Source organism: Castanea sativa, chromosome 2, assembly GCF_040712315.1.
Source record: "Castanea sativa cultivar Marrone di Chiusa Pesio chromosome 2, ASM4071231v1".
NCBI lineage: Eukaryota > Viridiplantae > Streptophyta > Magnoliopsida > Fagales > Fagaceae > Castanea > Castanea sativa.
The window spans coordinates 43,171,891-43,190,900 of NC_134014.1; the positions used below are offsets into that span (position 1 = coordinate 43,171,891).

The 19,010-nt window shown below is 37.6% G+C and overlaps 1 protein-coding gene across 2 annotated transcripts; it reads left to right on the forward strand.

Moving 5' to 3' along the window:
* The first annotated feature begins 9,225 nt into the window (after positions 1 to 9,225).
* On the forward strand, positions 9,226 to 18,044 carry LOC142626071 (uncharacterized). 2 transcript variants are annotated; one of them, XM_075799844.1, is made up of 10 exons: positions 9,226 to 9,663; positions 10,864 to 10,926; positions 13,502 to 13,586; positions 13,693 to 13,761; positions 15,113 to 15,188; positions 15,427 to 15,478; positions 16,132 to 16,244; positions 16,375 to 16,444; positions 17,597 to 17,682; positions 17,766 to 18,044. In XM_075799844.1, exons 1-10 carry the CDS (start codon positions 9,346 to 9,348, stop codon positions 17,806 to 17,808), a joined length of 975 nt encoding a protein of 324 aa, XP_075655959.1. In that variant the 5' UTR covers positions 9,226 to 9,345; the 3' UTR covers positions 17,809 to 18,044. The 2 variants fall into 2 exon arrangements, with proteins under 2 accessions (XP_075655959.1, XP_075655960.1); XM_075799845.1 differs by having other exon boundaries at positions 15,116 to 15,188.
* Positions 18,045 to 19,010: the final 966 nt, after the last annotated feature.

Genomic DNA, 19,010 nt, shown 5'->3' on the forward strand with positions numbered 1-19,010 from the left:
TGAGTTTCTGTTGGTAACTGCCCATCTTCACACTGGCTACTTCCCTTCTTTCTTCAATGGTATTTAAGCTATCGCACAGCACATCATGATTACTCGCATCGTTCTACTGATCAGATTTCAAGGCAAGAAAGCCTAACTCCAATGGGATTACCGCTTCCATTCCATATGTCATTGAAAAGGGTGTCTCGCCTGTTGATCTTCGGGGGGTAGTACGATAAGTCCACAACAAATGAGGCAACTCTTCTACCCATCTTCCTTTAGCATCGTCTAATCGCTTCTTTAATCCTGCTAGAATAACTTTATTTGTAGACTCAGCTTGACCATTTCCTTGAGGGTAGGCCGGTGTTGAATATACATTCATTATTCCCATATCCGCACAATACCTACGGAAAGCCTTGCTATCAAATTGAAGTTCGTTATCAGAAATCAAAGTATGCGAGACTCCAAAGTGAGTTACGATATTCTTCCAAATAAACTTCTTAGCGTCTGCATCCCTGATATTAGCTAACGGTTCGGCTTCCACCCACTTAGTAAAATAATCTGTGCCGACAAGGAGCCATCTTCTATTACCGATCGCCCGAGGAAAAGGTCTGACGATATCCAAGCCCCACTTAGCAAAAGGCCATGGGCTAGATAATGGATTCAAGGCTCCCCTTGGTTGATGAATGTTTGGTGCAAACCTTTGACACTGGTCACACTTCCTTGCATATTCCTGAGAGACCCTCTGCATATTTGGCCACCAATACCCTTGAGTCATGGCTCTGTGGGCCAACAATCTTCCCCCTGTATAACTTCCACATATTCCTTCATGTAACTCTTCCAATAAAGGCTCAACAGCTTCAGGATGTACGCAGATCAAATATGGCCCCGAGTAGGAGCGTTTGTACAACTTATGCTCCTCAGAAAGCTAATATTGGGGGGCACTTCTCCGTACCTTCTCGGCTTCTATTTTATCCTCGGGTAACACACCGCACTGTAGGAATGTCACAATCGGATCCATCCAGCTCTGGCCGACGCGAATGTTGTGAACTTCGACTGCTGGGATGCCAGTAAGGCTAGAGGTCAACAGGTCCTCTACCATTACCGTTCGTGGTAACTTTGAGCTCAAAGATGTGGCTAACATGGCCAATGAATCGGCATGAGCGTTCTACTCTCTCGGAATTTGTCGTACTTTAAAACTCTTAAACAGACCTAACACCCTTTTGACTCGTTCAAGGTATTTTTTCATTCTTTCATCTCTTGCCTTAAACTCGCCATTAACTTGCCCGACAACTAATTTGGAATCACAATACAACTCCACTATTTCTCCTCCCAGATGCCTAACCATTTGAGCACCTGTCAAGAGAACTGCATACTCGGCCTCATTATTAGTGGCTACAGATCCTAGCCGTAGTGACTTTTCCATAACCAATTTCTCAGGGGTAATCAGCACAATTCCAATCCCAGCTCCCTTTCAATTGGATGCCCCATCCATATACACTTCCCAAGGGAGGACATTTCCAAGCCCAATAGACATTACGGCTAGCATAACATCTTCTTGCTTAGTGCCACTTTCAGTAAACTCGGCCACGAAGTTGGCAAGAACCTGCCCTTTAATAGCCGTCCGGGGCATATACTTAACATCATAAGCTCCAAGCTTAGTTCCCCACTTAGCCAAGCAACCTGTGTAGTCAAATTTCCTCATGATAGCCTGCAAAGGCAATTGGGTAAGTACTACTATTGTATGAGCTTGAAAATAATGGGGAAGCTTCCTTGTTGCATGTACGACGGCTAGAAGAGCCTTTTCCAAAGGTAAATATCGTTGCTCGACCTTTTGCAAGGATTTACTAATATAATATACCGGTTTTTGAACCCCATCATCATTCCGTATTAAGACAAGACTTACAGCATAGTCCGTGACTGCTAAATAGGCATACAATACCTCTTCCTTCTCCGGTCGTGATAATATTGGTGGATTCGCCAAGTATTGCTTCAAATCCTCAAAGGCCAATTACACTCATCTGTCCACCGGAAATCTATCCATTTATGCAAAAGGCGATAAAAAGGTAGGCACCTATCCGCAAACTGTGATATAAACCGATTCAAGGCCGCAAACATTCCAACTAGCTTTTGTACCTCCTTAGGATTCCGAGGAGGATGCAACCCTAAGATAGCCTTGATTTGATCAGAATTAACTTCAATTCCTTGGTGCGTTATCATCTACCCGAGGAACTTTCCCGAACTTACTCCAAAAGAACACTTGGAAGCATTCAAACGTAATTTGTTCCTCCTAAGGACTGAGAAGGTTTCGTGTAAGTCCTTCACATGGTCTCCCACTTCCTTACTTTTAATCACCATGTCATCGATATATGCCTCCATATTACGCCTCAATTGCAACTCAAACATTCTAGTCACCATCCTCTGATAAGTGGAGCCTACATTCTTAAGACCAAAGGCATTACTCGATAATGATAATTGCCATTAGGAACAGGAAAAATTGTCTTCTCTTGATCACTTAATGACATAAGGATCTGATGATAACCCTGAAAAGCATCCAGGAAACTCATCCTCGGGTGCCCAACAGTTGCATCCACCAACTGATCAATTCTCGAAATAGGGAAAGTATCCTTTGGACATGCCTTATTCAAATCAGTGAAATTGACGCAAACCCTCCACTTCCCATTCTTCTTTTTAACCACAACAGTGTTGGCCAGCCACTCAGGATAAAAAATTTCCTTAATTGCCCCCGCTTGCTTTAACTTGTTAACCTCCTCTTTAACGGCCTCGGCATGCTCTTGGGACGCACACCGACGAGGCTGCTTGCGGGGCACTGCGTTGGGACTAACATTCAAATGGTGGCAAATGAATTCTGGATCAATTCCCGAGACGTCATAGGTCGCCCATGCAAAAACATCAATGTTATCCTGTAAAAACTTAACTAATTCCTCCTTTTCCGGCACTGGTAATTGGGATCCCACCTGAAAATATTTCTCATTATCTTCTCTTATAAATATCTTGTCCAGCTCTTCAGCAAAACCTCCATTCCCATTGACACCTATTCCCCAAGCAGGTTCCTTTAATTGCTATAATGCTTCCGGAGTCGCCCCCGTTGATAAACCTTGCCCTGTTCTAATACTTGCAGACATTAGACACTGCCTGGCTACCGACTGGCTGCCATGTAATATCCCCATCCTTCCTTGGATAGGATACTTCACCATTACGTGCAAAGTTGAAGAAACTGCCCCCATTGCATGGAGCCAAGGCCTAGCCAGAATGGCCGTGTACGGTGAATACGCCCTGACTACTATGAAATTAACTTGGACCTCGGAACCCTCCACCTGTACAGGCAGCCTAATCATCCCCCGAGGAATCACCTGTTTCCCATCAAAGCCTACTAACGGGGAATCATACTTCTCCAAATTCTCCTTTTTCAACTTTAAACCATTAAACAAGTCAGGATACATAATTTCTGCACCACTTCCATCATCCACCAAGACTCGCTTCACGTCATATCCCCCGATACGAATAGTTACTACCAATGCATCGTCATAGGGTTGAGAGGTTCCCTCCTTATCCTCTTCAGAAAAACCCAATACTGGCGTCGCCGAGAACCTCATTCTTTTAGCCATTTGGTTGTTTCCCTCCATGACTTCATTTCCAAAACTACTATGCACAGACATGATCCGAGAAAGATCCCCGACTTCTCTTCTCGGCTGCGCCAAAATAACATTAATGGTGCCTAAAGCCGGCTGAGGAGTATTTCCACAATACATTCACGTACCTTGATGTCTCACTTGCTCGTCCGACCTATACAAGAAATGATTGATCTTTCCCGCCTTGGCTAATTGGTTCAAATGGTCACGCAACGTCCGACACTCTTCTGTGGTATGTCCCTTATCTTGATAATAATGACAATGAAGATTTTGATTCCTCGTAGATGCATTTCCACTCATCTTGTTAGGTGGCCTAAAGTATGGTTCATTTCGATTTTTCTCCAATATGTGATGCATAGGCTCCTTGAACAGTGAATTAACCAAAGAAGTTTCAGTCGGCAATGGATGACTTGGAAAGTCTCGCCTAGGCCGACTGCCTTGAAACCCCACTCCCTGAAGATCTTTCTTCTCCGGATATACCTTCGCTTTTCCTTTGCTTTGAATCTGGTCCTCCTCCACCCGTTTATATTTGTTTATACGGTCCATGAGCTGGCGCATGTCTACAGCTGCCTTCATTGTCAAGGACTTCCTCAATCCATGCTCCGTGGGAAGCCCCACCTTAAAAGTTCTTACAACCACATTTTCAACATCTCCGTCAACTTCATTATACATTTCCCAATACCGATCAGAATAAATTTTGAGCGTTTCTCCTTCCCTCATAGCCATAGATAGTAGTGCATCCAAGGGTTTTGGGATCCTACAAGTTATGAACCGTGCCCCGAATGCCCTTGTCAATTCTTTAAAGGACTTTAGGGAACTTTCTGCCAAAGCATCAAACCACCGCATGGCCACCAGTCCCAGATTGGAGGGAAACACTTTGCACATCAACGCTTCATTATTCGAATAGACTGCCATCTTTTGATTAAAATGACTAACGTGTTCTACAGGATCAGTCCTTCCATTATAAATAGTAAATATAGGTTGATAAAATCTGCAGGGGAGTTTTGCCTTATTTATCCTGACCACGAAAGGGGATTTAGAAATTTGGCTCAAAGCTTTACCCATTGCATCATTCCCCTCATCATGGTATGCCCCATTTTGACCTTGCGCCTCCTCCCGCCTCTTTGCCCTAGCACCCGAAGAAGTGCTCAAACGGGCCTCACTGTGAAGAGACTCAAGTGCAGGAAGTTCCTTTCCTCCAGGTTTTTCCTCAGAACTATCACTGGAAGAGTAAGACGGGCTCCTTCTACCACGCTTCTTACGATCTAAGCGCTTGCACAAGTAATCTATCTTGGACTGCATTTGTTGCAACACATCATCGTGAGACATTTGCCCCTCGGTTGGTGATCGTTGCACAACCATTTGACCACTACAATGCGATTCCACCACCACACTTGGGGTGTGTTTCTTTCCAACTCCCTGTTGTATATTTACGGTTAGGTTTCTCCTTTGTGAACTTACTGATTCTTCCCTTTCTTGACTTGCCTCCGCCATATTCCTTTAAACCAAAACGCCCCACTTTATTGTTCCCACAGACGGCGCCAATTGTAAGGACCCAAAATCAGGTAAAAGACTTAGTAACCAACACAACGGTTTTTGACTAAAGATCCTAAAACATTGAATTTGTAGAGAGGGTAGCAATAACAAAGCTTTTGGACGTCCCCCTTCCTATGTCTCTCCTCTCTTATTTATACCATTTGCCCTTACTATCTCAGCCCTACACCTCTCCATCTACTCCACCCCTTCTATTGACACTTGTCCATTCCCTTGTAGTCGGTAATGGAGAGAAGCTTTAGTTCTGTGCTTTGTACTGTTCAGGTTATTTCTACATTAATGCAACGGATAAAGCTGGTACTTCCTATTCAATGCGGCCAGAATGGTTGGTGCAGAACATTCAATGCAACGTTCATAGTTATCCAGCCCCTACCCAAATGTTTGCCATATACCCCATATACCATTAATCTTCCTTTCGTCCTTTGCCCAGCCATCCCACTTCATCCTCGGGAAAGTGACTTTTATTCTTCTCTACTCCTTATGCCTTTCAGTATGTCTTCGGGTCTTTAGATCTTTGGATCCTCGGGTCTTCGGGTCCTCACATAGCCCATGACAACCTCTAGACTATTACAACAATTTGTGGCTGAGTTTCACTTCTACATAGAAGTCTCTAGAAAACTAAAGAGAGACGTCTCATTAAAAAATTCGGAATGCAAGAGAATGTTATAGAGAGTAAGAGAGATGCGGTGCTTGATTTTAACATGTGCAACTCATAAGGAATCGCATAATTCGAAACATGTGCAACTTGGGGCAGTTCTCTTTGTGAGTTACTGATTCTTTATGTCCTGCCATTTCCATTGAGAAAAGGAATCACATGCTACGGTTTTGGAACTTGGAGTTCTAGGGAAAAGCAAAACACCATTTAAAGCTGAGTGATGGAGTCTAGTAGCCAGATTAACCATTAGTCACCATTTCCTCAAATAAATAAATAAACCATTAGTCACCAAAAAAAACTATTTTTAAAAAAAATTATTGAGAGAGTCTAGGCATGATACATGTGCGTCCTGTGCTTGGGAATCCCGATTCTAGGGAGAAAGTATCTTTGGTGTACGTTGTTGTATATGTCCTCCCCTGGGCCAAGAAATGAAGTGTTTATGGAGCACAGGACTACAGGAGCACTACCGTGTATTGACCTTCAGATTACCCTTTTGTAAATTTATAAATCAATTATATCATATGAAGTCCAAAATTCCATCCTCCTGTAAAATATAAACCCATGTTTCAATCATTTTTTAAGCCCATTTAACAATAAAAAAAATCTTAAGCTTAGTCATGGGCTCATTTACTTCTTTTTGTTACATTTGGGAATGATATGGACTTTGTTTCTTTTTTTGATGAGTCAGTTAGAATTGTATTATTTTTCTCAAAAAAAGAAAAAAAAGAAAAAGGTTAGAATTGTATTAAGCTAACAAATGGTGCAAAGAAAACAAAACAGCCAAACGCGTGCAATAATGCCAACCACAATATAGATTGGACTGACTTAGGATTCGTCCATCAATTTCATTACTGCTAGAGGAGTGCATGAAAATATAAGTATATAACCACTTTTTAAAAAACCAGACTGGATCGACAGGTTCAACCGGTTGAATTGGGAATTGGACTTAGAATCGGTTCAGTAAAAACCAATCAAAAACTGAAAAAATGGGGAACCTGACATTTTCTCGATTTTTTGACCATTTCAGTTTTTAAAACCATGAATATAACAATTTTCAATCCTCTTAAGTTTGCTATGTAGTTTTAGATTTTATGAGTTAACATGATTTCATTTTATGATATGGGCAAATAGGACAATGATCAAATTCATATGTCATTTAGATTAGGGTTTTAACATGTTAACGTGATTTGCATAATAAAAAACTAATGTATATCATGTATGTGATTTATGATAAACATTCAAGAAATTTGATTTTGAACCATTCCATACGATGATATGAAATAAAGAAATTATGTAATCTAAATTTTAATGTTTTGAATGATAACTTGCTCATGAGAAGAAACCAAATTTGCCATAAAACAATTAATTGCATGATTATCTGAATGATAACGTGATATCAAAATTTAGTATCCAAGCAAATGACTCACACGATTGATGATTTGCTGAAAAATGTATATTGAGCATCCTTGAATGCTTTATTTATTTTTATTTTTTTATAAGATAGAACTTTACTCTAACTTAATCTATGTTTAAATGTGTGAAACTTCCTCCTAGAGTCTTGAACATCTTGCCCTTCATGCCGTATAAGCACTTATACTTGTGAAGTGATTATTGCTCCAATGTATGCAATGGTAGCATTATTGAATGTTAATTTCATCATCTCACTTCCGGTGACTAATTTCTTTGTTTACATTTTTAGTTTTTATGTTCCTATTTTATGGTTTTTGTTGTTAATGCTATAGTATATTTTGACTAAAGTGTGCAGTGCATGACATGAAAATACTTTTTTTTTCTCTAAAAAACCAATTAACGTCGAGTGAGATGGCTGCTTAACATCTTTCCATCTTATAACCTTGCCTTCAATCTTAAATCAATAGGTCAAAAATATGCTTTCCAAGAAATTTTACATTTTAGAATGTAACTATGAACTAAAGCTATGTATTTTTTTTTTTGTAGGTTGTAACTAGGAGAAAATAGTCTTGTAATTTTCAATTTTTCATTCTATTATCATGTAACCTACTTTTTCTTTCAATGGAATAAAGATGTATTTCATTTACTTTTTCAATTTCCATGTTTTTCCCCCCCTAATTAAACAAGTGGGGACTCAAATATATAAAACACTTGATCTAGTGGGTAAAGTATTGTCAATTGAGTCATCACCATGAGATTCACTTAACCCGCTGTGTGGTGGTTCTCACAAATATAAAACAAATATTTAGCACTAATCTAAATAATAATTTCACGTTGTTATAAAATAAAAAGGGAGATAGTAGTTGCAAGAAATAAAACTAAAAAGTAATAGGATTTTTGTATTTAAGTGGTCATCCACTTTCCTTTCTTATTGCCGAAAGTATAATGAGTAGTTTTTATCTTGAAAGTTATATCTATCCTTTTTTTACAACAATGCTCTTATTTATAGCCTTTTTGCATGCAGTTGATATTAACATATTTACTGAATCAAGTGGAACATCATGGATCACTTTGGTGGCACTAAGGACTGAAGTTTACCGCTAAAATTTACACAATACAAAGCTGAAATTGGCTAGTTTCACAGCAAAGTCCACCTAGCACATACAGTAAAATCCAGCTGTCAATTGTCTAAATTTCCAACACATCAAATTATTTAACAAGACAATAATATAAGTATATAACGTCTTAATATACTAACATAAACCGAAATATATATATATATATATTTATGTGATAGACCAAAATAGCTTTTATTAAGTAATAATACTCATTTTCCTAAAAAGAATAAGTAATAATACTCATAAAACAAGTGTCTTGTTTCCGTGTTTCCAATAGAAACATTGGAGGTTTTAATTTTCCATCCCCATTGTAACTATTAAACTATAAAATAAAATAAAAAAAGTAATAATACTCAATAAAGCCAAATACGTAACATTAACACAAACCACAAATTTCAAACTAAATCGTTTAACAAAACAATAATATAAATAAACTATAAAGTCCTTATGTATCCAACATTTCATTTAAACAAAGTAAGAATACAAAGTTCTTAATGGTTAGTAATTTTGTAATTACAATAAATATATATATATAAAAAGGCATTTTAGAAAATACACTCAGGGCAAAGTGACCAAAATCAATTCTTGCCTCAATCGGATGGTCAGGGCAAACATTTGGTCCTATTCCTGTCCCATCATTACATTGGGGTGGTTGAATAAAAAAAAAATTGTCATTCTTACATTATAAAAAATGTTTAATTTCAAATATGTTTAGAGTCTTAAATTCCATCCATCAATATCTTTGTTATGCATTGCACATGCATAAATTATATTATAAATCACATAGTAAATTGGAGAAAGTGGTTGTGGTTTAGTTTGGAGCTTTAAATAAAGTGAGGAAAATTCCTCAAAAAGAAGTTGGGTTGGTAGCTAGTATATAGTTTAATGGGCCTTTTAAAAAAAGTTGCAAAAAAACCAAAAGGTTAGAAGATCCAAAACCTAGAGAGCTTTCCTCCCCAGTCAGAATCACCACCGGATGGACGCCTACTACCCTCCTCCTCCTCACTACCCTTACTACCAGCCGCCTCCACCACAAGCTCCTCCGCCACCTCCGCCGACTTCACACCATCCTCCTCCTCCTCCTCCTCCACAGCACCACTATCTAGCTCACGCGCAGGCTCCATTCGGCTTTTACGTCCCCACTCTCCTCCCTCAGGCCTCGCACGACGCCGTTCGAACCCTATTCATCGCTGGCCTCCCCGAGGACGTCAAGCCTCGCGAAATCTACAATCTCTTTCGCGAGTTCCCCGGCTATGAGTCCTCCCATCTTCGCACCCCTACACAAACCTCTCAGGTCCTCTCTTTCTTTTTTCCCCTAATTCCTAAAATTAGGGCTCGTTTCTATTTTGCTAATTGGTGTTCAAATTGGAGATTGGGATTACTTTATAAGGAATATGATAATGTGGCTCAGGTTTTGAACTTTGTGTTACTGTTACTTATGAATTAATTAGTTAAATTTAATAAGAGAAAGTTGTGAACTTTTGTACTGGAGTTGAGGACAAAGATGATGAGGTTGTTTCCTTTAACCGTTATAGTGTTGTACAAATATTAAGCAACTTCTACTTCTATTGTTACGAGTTATATAGTTAACTAACTTGAATGGTGAACTGTAAACTTTCTTTCTCCATTGCAGTGTTTTACAATTCTCCCCATTATGCCATAAACTGCTTAGCCTGTCAGGGGTGAATGCCCCTGGATTACCCGGCAACTGGTTTTGGCGGGTCAGGCTAGTTGCCCATAGGTTTTACTTGCTAAACGTGAGCCAAAGGACTCTTCTTTAAAAAGAAAAGGTTCCTGATGTTGTCCAAAAAAAAGAAAAAAAAAAGAAAAGAAAGTTATATAGTTAACTAACTTGAGTGGTGTGTATTTGTTTGCTTGTGAAGTTCATTTAATCAGTTTTCAATCTTAGTGAGTGAAACTAAGGTTAGGAAGTTATATAGGTTTTTCTAGCTAGAGGCGAGGACTTTTCTTTAGAACAGTAAAGTTATAGAGGTAACTAACTTGAGTGGTGCGTATTTGTTTGCTTGTGGATTTCGTTTTGTTATTTTTCAATCTAAGTGAAACTAAGGCTAATTTTCATGCTCAATTGCTAGATGAACTAAAGTTAGAGCAACCCCGGCTTAGAAATAGTTAATATGAGAAATCTGTTTGATTGATATAAGTTGGCAGTTGATGTAAAGTGAGCGGAAAATGAGAAGGAATTGAGTAAGCTTTTCAAATGTGTGATGTATTTATTTATTATTTTTTAACTTTTCGATAAGATAGAAAGAAATTTCTTTGAGACTGCGAGGGCTTTTTAATGATGCTTAGCTGTAGATTATCAATAAAAATAATTTGTAGTTGTCATGCTCATGGAACATTATTTTTCAAATTTCTTTATTGGTGGGGATATACTAAACCTGTTTCATTAGTATCTAAAAATCATGTATGTGTTTCTTAAATTTATTGCTCTCTTTATATGATCTGTTCTGACATTGTCTTGGATTGGTGACAGTCATTCGCCTTTGCCGTATTCACAGATCAGCAGTCTGCAATTGTGGCTATGCATGCTATGAATGTAAGTATACCTCACCATATACACTTCTCCATTTAGTAGTTGGGAAATGGTATACATAATAACTTGTGAAATTATAGCATCATTTGATATCTTTGTGAGGTAGAGAAATGATGTCAATCATATTTCATGGTTACAAATGTATGTTGAAGAGTTTATGAAAAATAAAATTGGTTTTCCACTCAAGAAACAGAGCACTATGTAGACATACAAAACATTAAGCACAAATAAGGTTGAGTTTACTACAAAATGAATATGTATATAGCCCTCAATAGCTGAGATATGGCTTGAGTTGGATTTGGTTAAGTATTATCAATCAGAAGTGCACAGTTAATGGGTACATTTGTTAATTATGAATGGCAAGTTCGTTATATCATATTGATGCTGACTGGTCATATTCATCTCTGATATAATACATTAAGATTTATGAGGTATTGTGTCTTAATAGCAACTTCAAGGCCAACTTTAAAGGCAAGTTTCCTAACGGAAAGCATGTCCTATGGAGATCTGGCCTATTATTGACCTTATGGAGGCATTTGGTATGGGGTAATGTTTTAGGATTTCTCGAAATGTTGAAAGATTCCCTAACATTCCCACATTTGGTCGCAAATCTCACAAGGTAATCAAATGCACAAGGTATCTTGATTTCCACTCAATCCCATTTTTGTAGGAATGTGGATTCCCTTAAAAAAGGTGGGTATCCACATTCCCACGTCTAGAAAATTTTTCTTTTTTATAAATTGACGATTTTACCCATTCCTCCCTTACCTTTAACCAATAGAAATAAAACTTTGAAAAAAAAAAAAAACTGTCTCTTCACTCTCCCTAGCAACGTATCTAGGGAGGATAGCTCTAAAGGATATATCCCACAAGAAGATTTAGACCATCTAACTAATGTGTGCACTGCATGAGTATATGGATCCTACTACGTGGGATTCAAATGAATAGATGGGCCATAAATGATCCCATATGAGACTTATAATTATCTTGTAGATGAGTAGATTGTACATGGTCAAATATTAAAAGACTAAAAAAATTAGGAAGGAGCTAGACAAAAAAAAAAAAATGCAGATCTTCATCAGGGACGTTGGCGAAGAAAGGAGTTCACAAGGGTAAGGGCCATTCTGATTATAGTGTTAACAAATCTAAACATTGTCAGGTGGTTTTGTTATGGATTTAATGCTCTTTTTTTAAATTTTTTTTATTAACTGGACATCATGTTGTAATTGCCATAAAATAAATTATGTTGGACTATAGTTTTTAATGAATTTATCATGATTTATAGTTTATATTTTGTTTGTCATTAATTATTTGGAGGATGATAAAAAATTGCGTTGATATTGTGTTTACAAATCTACGGATAGTTTTGGAAAAATATATAATTCCTTTAAAATTCTTAGGAATATACCAAGCATAAGTACTCATATTCTCAGGAATCTTATTAGATTCTTAATCAAACAAAACATAGGAATAGTTACAATCCTAAGCATGCAAATTGCAAGACATTACATTCCTAGGATTCTGAATGCCGAGGATAATGTGGATTCACACATTCCTAATGTGTATGTTATGAACAATAATTATTACAACCTAGAAAGCACGGACGCGGCTGGGAGGGTGCCGCACCCGAGTCCGACGCGGCCCGACGCGGTTGCCCGCGCGTCGGTGCTGTGTCCGAGCTTTTTTTTTTTTTTTCACGGATTCGCGCTGACTCGGCTTGATTCGCGCTGAACCGGGCAGATTTGGCCAGAATCGGGCCATATCAGTCGACAACCGAAATGGCCGAAATAGACCGAAACGGCCGCAACAGGCCGAAATCGGCCTTGAATCTTGCTGGAACAGCCGAAATCGGCTTTGAATGTGGCCCAAACACCCTAAATCTGTCCTTCCTCAATTTATTTTGAATATTTGTTGCTTCTTTTTGTGTTTTCTTTTTGGTTTTGTGTTTCTTGCCTTCTTCTTTCTTTGTTTTGTGAATCAAGGTATAGTAATATGTTTTTTAAGAATATTTTAATTGTAAAAATATATAGAAAATATAAATAAAAATATTTTTAATAATTTTTTAATTGCCGAGTCCTGCCGCACCCGCACCCGCACCCGCACCCGCACCCGAGTCCCAAAACACACCCGTGCTTCATAGATTCCAAAACGCACCCATGCTTCATAGATTAAAACTATACTTAAGTTCTATTACATTTGGCTGTAAGCAATATTTGACAATGTTTGCCATATGTATATCTTTTGTAGGACTCTTCATCTATGTTTCAAATTATAGTAACCTGTTATTGTCTTCTTGCCAATGAGCTCTAGTTCATATGGCATTTCCTACTCCCATAATAATGAAAGGGAGGGTGAGGTCATGGGTTCAAGTCCCACTATGTGTGTGTGTGTGTGTGTGTAATTTAAGTAAAAAAGAAAAGAAAAGGAAAGAAAAAAGTGTTCTGGAATTGCCTTCTGCTGATGATTTTTCAATCTAGGTGTGGTGGCTAAGCAATATGGTGCTCTAGTGCTTTAGTGCGTTAGATATAATAACACGAACAGATTAGCAACAGTTTTTAATTCTGAATCTTGTTTGCAGGGGATGGTGTTTGATCTTGAGAAGGGATCAACCCTATATATTGATCTAGCAAAATCTAATTCTAGATCCAAGCGCGCAAGAACAGGTCTATTGCTCATTGGAATTATTTTCTTTGATTTATCTTTATTGGTAATCTATAGTTTAGCTGGTTTGAAATTTAATTATGTGATTTTGTTGATTATGACAATCAGATGATGAAAGATTTGGCTCAGATAAAAAAGCTAGAGGGCCTGCATATTCAAGGGGCACTCCTGATTCTGGTAAGATCATTGACTGAATTTTTTTTTTAGAGATTATGGAAAGCTCCTTATGGAGCCTTTTTTTCAGACTCTTCTCCTAGTTTTCCTGGCAGGCAAAACTTAGTTACTATTTCTTAGGTGTTGTACCTTAGATTCCCCAATTGAATTCAATTACATGGTTATATTGACCAATGCAACAAAAAACAGTATTTTCTTGTCCAAGGACATTTAAATTCAACCAAGTAATTCATTGGTTAATGCAACCCTATGAAGCACGGGTGCGTTTCCAGATTCGGGTGCGGGTGTGGGTGCGGGTGCGGGTGCGGGACTCGGCAATTTTTAAAAAAATAGGGTGCGGGAGCGGCGATTAAAAAAAAATTAAAAATATTTTTATTTATATATTTTATATATTACTAAGCATTTTATATATATAATAATAATAAAAAACTCATATAATAATAATAATAGAAAAATAAATAGATAGTAATAAGTGCACAAAAGTTTTTGATACTTATTATTGACAAAAGTATTAAAATAGATAAGGCTTCTCATAAATAAATTTTAAAAAAAAGTGATTTAATGGCTCACGAATTTGATATATATAACAGATATTAAAATAAATGTAGTTTCTCTTAAAAAAAAAAAGGAAGAAAAAAAAAAGATAGATGTGGCCCAGTGACCAAACACGTGACAGCCACCCGTGCTTCATAGGATGTGGCTGTCACGTGTTTGGTCACTGGTCAGAGAGCCCAACAAACAAAAAAGACAAAAAAAGAGCCTTTTAAGTTGGTGTTATCAAAAAAAGAGAAACAGAGCTCTTCCAAAAAAAGAAAAAGAAACAGAACAGAAACAGAAACACGCGAAGAAGACGAAGCGAAGAAGACGGGCAAAGATGGCCGATTTCCTTTTTCCGGCCGAAACACACCGATATTCGGCCTGTACAATCCGGTTCTGCGCGAATCGGCGCGCGTCAGAGCTGAATCGGCGCGTATCGCGCCGAAAAAATTATTTTTTTAAAGGCGGACGCGGCACGGACGTGCATGCAGCGGTGTCGCCTGCGCGTCCCCGCGTCGGACGCGGGTGCGGTGGCCCAAACGTCGCACCCGTGCTTCCTAGATGCAACCACAAGGTTGTGTTTTATTGGGGAACCTAAGGTACAATATTTAAGGAACTGTACTTAAGTTTTATCCTTCCCTGTCATACTTCATGCCATAGTCTGTGTGTGTGTGTGTACAATTAACTTGCTTTTTCGTTAGTTGTGGTGCTTTTTTTGGGACATCTTACTTGGAGTACATATTAATTGCTTAGTCACATGAAGGACACATACTTCGAAAAGCTCACATGACACATGTTTTGCACGCTTGGGCACTAGCAGGTCTTGGCAGCATTCACATGCCTGGAATGGGTAATTCTGCTTACAACACGATTGGTTATCCATCTGCACAAAGGTCATCTGCACTACTTAAGCACATCTTTCTTATGTGGGAGTGATTACTTCTAGCTCTATAATAAGCACATTTTTAATTGTAAATGGTTACTTCTAGCTGAAAGGTTGAGGGCTTAGTAAAATCACTTGCTAAATGCCCTGTTCCCTGAAGTTGGAGTATATAGAATCTGTGTTCTAAGTTATCACTTCTATTTATCTATTGGACCTCATCTGATAATTTATTTACTTTCATCATTCAGTCATGGAAATTTTGATGGCAGAGCCGTAAATGAGACAGCAGCTGCAAATTTGGTAAGGTTACTTCTTAACACATTTCATTTTTAAGCTATATTCTGCTGTACCGCAAGTTGTATTAGGCTGTACCGCTTGCATTCTTTTTACTTCTGAAGACATAATAAAGCCATTGTTTACTCTCTAATGTGTACCCTGTAAACTACCAATCCTCCTTTTCTTTTTGCAAAAAATTTCACTTCTTTCTTACCGGAGTTTTATCTTGTTTTTTCTTTTTCTTGAATTTTTTCATATTCTGGACCTAAACACAAATTGCTTTGACAACCTGCATTATATGCAATAAAGTGACCATATGTGATGATTTTCATATGATTATAAAAAGAGAATATACAAAATTTTCTTGACATGGAAAAAAGCATTTCTTACATTTATCCATGATTTCTAATCATTCATATATACTGTCAAAGATGCTTCTAGAAATTACTCCATACCCATCAAATTTATTCTTGAAGCTGCTTCAGTACTGACTACATGTTTTTCTGGAGTTGTGATTAATGATTGTTATGCAATAAATTCACTGTGCTGCTTTAAAAATTATTCATTTGGACCACCACTTCTGGATAGCTGGTTTCATTTCAAATTTAATGGCATATGATGTGCACTTGAACTATTCTCTAATTCTTAAATTTCTGGTGATGTCTCTTACACAACAGAATAGTTCTTCAGCACCTCATGCTCCACAACATGCTAGCCCATGTCCAACACTCTTTGTGGCTAATTTGGGGCCAACATGTACAGAGCAAGAGCTAATTCAAGTATTTTCAAGGTTTGTAGGCATTTCTATTTTTGATAATTCAATGTCAAACCTTGGACATCTCCATTGAAAACATCAAGAAGTGCCAGTTGAGCTACAAGGCTCTTGCCATTTATCTTTTTTTTTTTTTTTTTTGCGTTAGATGTCCAGGGTTTCTAAAATTGAAGATGCAGAACACATATGGGGCTCCTGTTGCCTTTGTCGATTTTCAGGTACTTTATTACTGTCTTTTGTGGTGCTAGGTATAATTTTGATGTGAATTATTGTAGAGTTTCTTTGATGATGGCAAGCCTGGTAACTCGATATTCTTCCTTTCTTTTTCAGATTACTTAGTCTATATGCTATTTTGCATGCTGAGTAGATATGATTGAGACAAAAAGATGTGTGAATAGCTGACATTTTTTAATTAGTAGCAAATGACATCCAAGGGTAGTGCAATCGGTTGGGGACTACCCCTCATAAAGTGGAGTTCATTTGTTTTAATCTCCCTATTCCTCTCCCCTTGGGACCAAAAGTCACCTATCCAATAGATAAATAAAAGGCAAAGTTGTTACAGATTCTTTGTGCAATGCATTTATATTTTTTTTAATTAAATGCATGCAATAAGAGGATAGCAAACATCTGCACTCTCTCTCTCTCACATATAAGCTTGTTGGCATGTGTGTGCTAGAGGCTCTTTTAAGATAGGAAGGAAAGAGAAATTATGGATTAGAAGAATGAAAAGAGAGAAGCTGAGAGAGGAGAAAAGAACGTGGAGATGGGAGAGAAAGCTGGAAAGTAGATTGTTACATACACACACATAGATGGATAGATATGTATCTTGTTGTATGTCCAAATGTATTGTTTGATTAGAAATCAGACCGCAGCCCTCCCACAGGGGAGGGCTAGATGTGCCACCTAGCTGTGAGGCTCTTGGCCTTTTGGTTGCTTTGTTAGATTATGTGAGGACAGCCAAATTTATTTTCCTGTTACCGTGGTTCACTTACTAATAGAGTGGAGCCATCTCAGTTGTTTGATCTATTTGGGTCACTGCTAAGTGCTAACAGCATGTTACCATTTGAAATGTTTGGTCAACTTGTTATCCTGCAATAAACTGGTGGTTAGTCAAATTATTTCATGGAACAGTTGTTGCAATGATTCTTGCTTCTTTAATAGGTTGGTACTTTGAATTACATAGGATCCGGAATGCATTCATTAGATCAATGACTTAGTGTTTCCATTGGATATTTTCTCTACTGCTTTCACAATGTATCTTGTGCTTCAAAATTTTTTAATTTCCGTTTATGTTTTCGTACATAAAAGCCTAGTGCTCAGCATAATTGGATGTTGCAATGCTGACTTTGCTTGTGTACCAAAATCTGAAGGATACCCCCAGTTCAACTGGAGCTATGAATCATCTGCAAGGCACGATTTTGTACTCATCACCAGCTGGCGAGGGCATGCGGCTAGAGTATCCTTTTTTATAATTGATCCATTTTATCCTATCTAATTATTGGTTTTTTTTTCAAAGGTTTTGCTTAACAAGAGCTCCAGGTACGCGAAATCACGGATGGGAATGCGTAAGAAGTCAAAGTAAATTGCATAAGACAAGGAGACAAATTAGCCATTTAATTGTGCAATTACCTTGACTGTATGCTCATTTATAGTAACTTGGAACCAGAATAGGTTGCGTGAATTCTCAGTATAGCTGTTATCACGTTTTCATTTGCTGATCACTTCATTGAATCAAATATTTCATCTTTTTGACATTAATTTTGACATTTTCATAATGGATAGACATAGAAGCATGTCAAGGAGATTCCCTTTGTGTGATGCTTCCTTCTTGTTCCTGCGTGTTGCAAACGATACAACAACAATAATGGAGGATAGCAATAAAAACAAGGAATGAAAAGAAAGCCAGAACGTCTTATTTCTGCTATAAATAATTCAATTGCCGGGTCAAGATTAACTGAGAAATACAGTCCAAATTCAGGCTTCTTACTATATAAGTTATATTTGCCAGGGTTATAGAAATAATTCCTCTTTTTTTTCCCCTTGATCTAATTACACAATGGGAGCAAGCGTTTTGCCTTCTTTATTTTTTTTTCAACATTTCAATCTGTAATGGATGGAATATGCTCAATAGGAAGTGAAATGCTTGTACAGTAAGGTAATGAGGAGAAAATTGGTTTTTATTTATTCTTCAATCAATAAGTAAAAATAATGTTACCTCTTAACACTTTTTATCCAACCATCTCTCACTTTCACGTGTAATTGATCTCATTATGTCTTTTAAAATTTTGAAGGCTTCATCATTTTCTCACACGTCACCAAAAGCCTTGGGAAATAAGAAAATATATGTAATTATGTATGAAATGAGTGGGGGGCCTAAAATATGATTTATCAAAGGTCACCATTTGAGGGTGTGAAAATAGTGGCACAGGCAAAGCCTAATTATATAAATAAATAATATAGTGACTGGGATGCAGCATGCAACAGATCCACAAGATATCTCCCCTCCAATACATAATACATAAACCTGTAATTAATATATATATATATATATAGAGAGAGAGAGAGAGAGAGAGAGAGAGGTCCGGTTACATTACTCATTTATCTTATAAAACAATTTATGGAAATTTGAAATGGTTATGAAAAAAAAGTTAGTCACATTTTTCATAAATTTTTTTTTAAAATAATTTATTAATATATGCTTGAAGACATCCATTAGTAAAACTTTATATATATACATAAAGTTGATTGGACAGGTTACTACCCTCGGCAAATTTGCTTCATTGC

Bases quoted from the DNA above. Each gene is read 5' to 3' on its own strand.
- LOC142626071 (XM_075799844.1), top strand. From the start codon at position 9,346: ATGGACGCCTACTACCCTCCTCCTCCTCACTACCCTTACTACCAGCCG. The intron at 15,479-16,131 runs GTAAGGTTACTT...CTTACACAACAG, and splicing joins AGACAGCAGCTGCAAATTTG to AATAGTTCTTCAGCACCTCA. The intron at 17,683-17,765 runs GTATCCTTTTTT...CAAGAGCTCCAG, and splicing joins GGCGAGGGCATGCGGCTAGA to GTACGCGAAATCACGGATGG.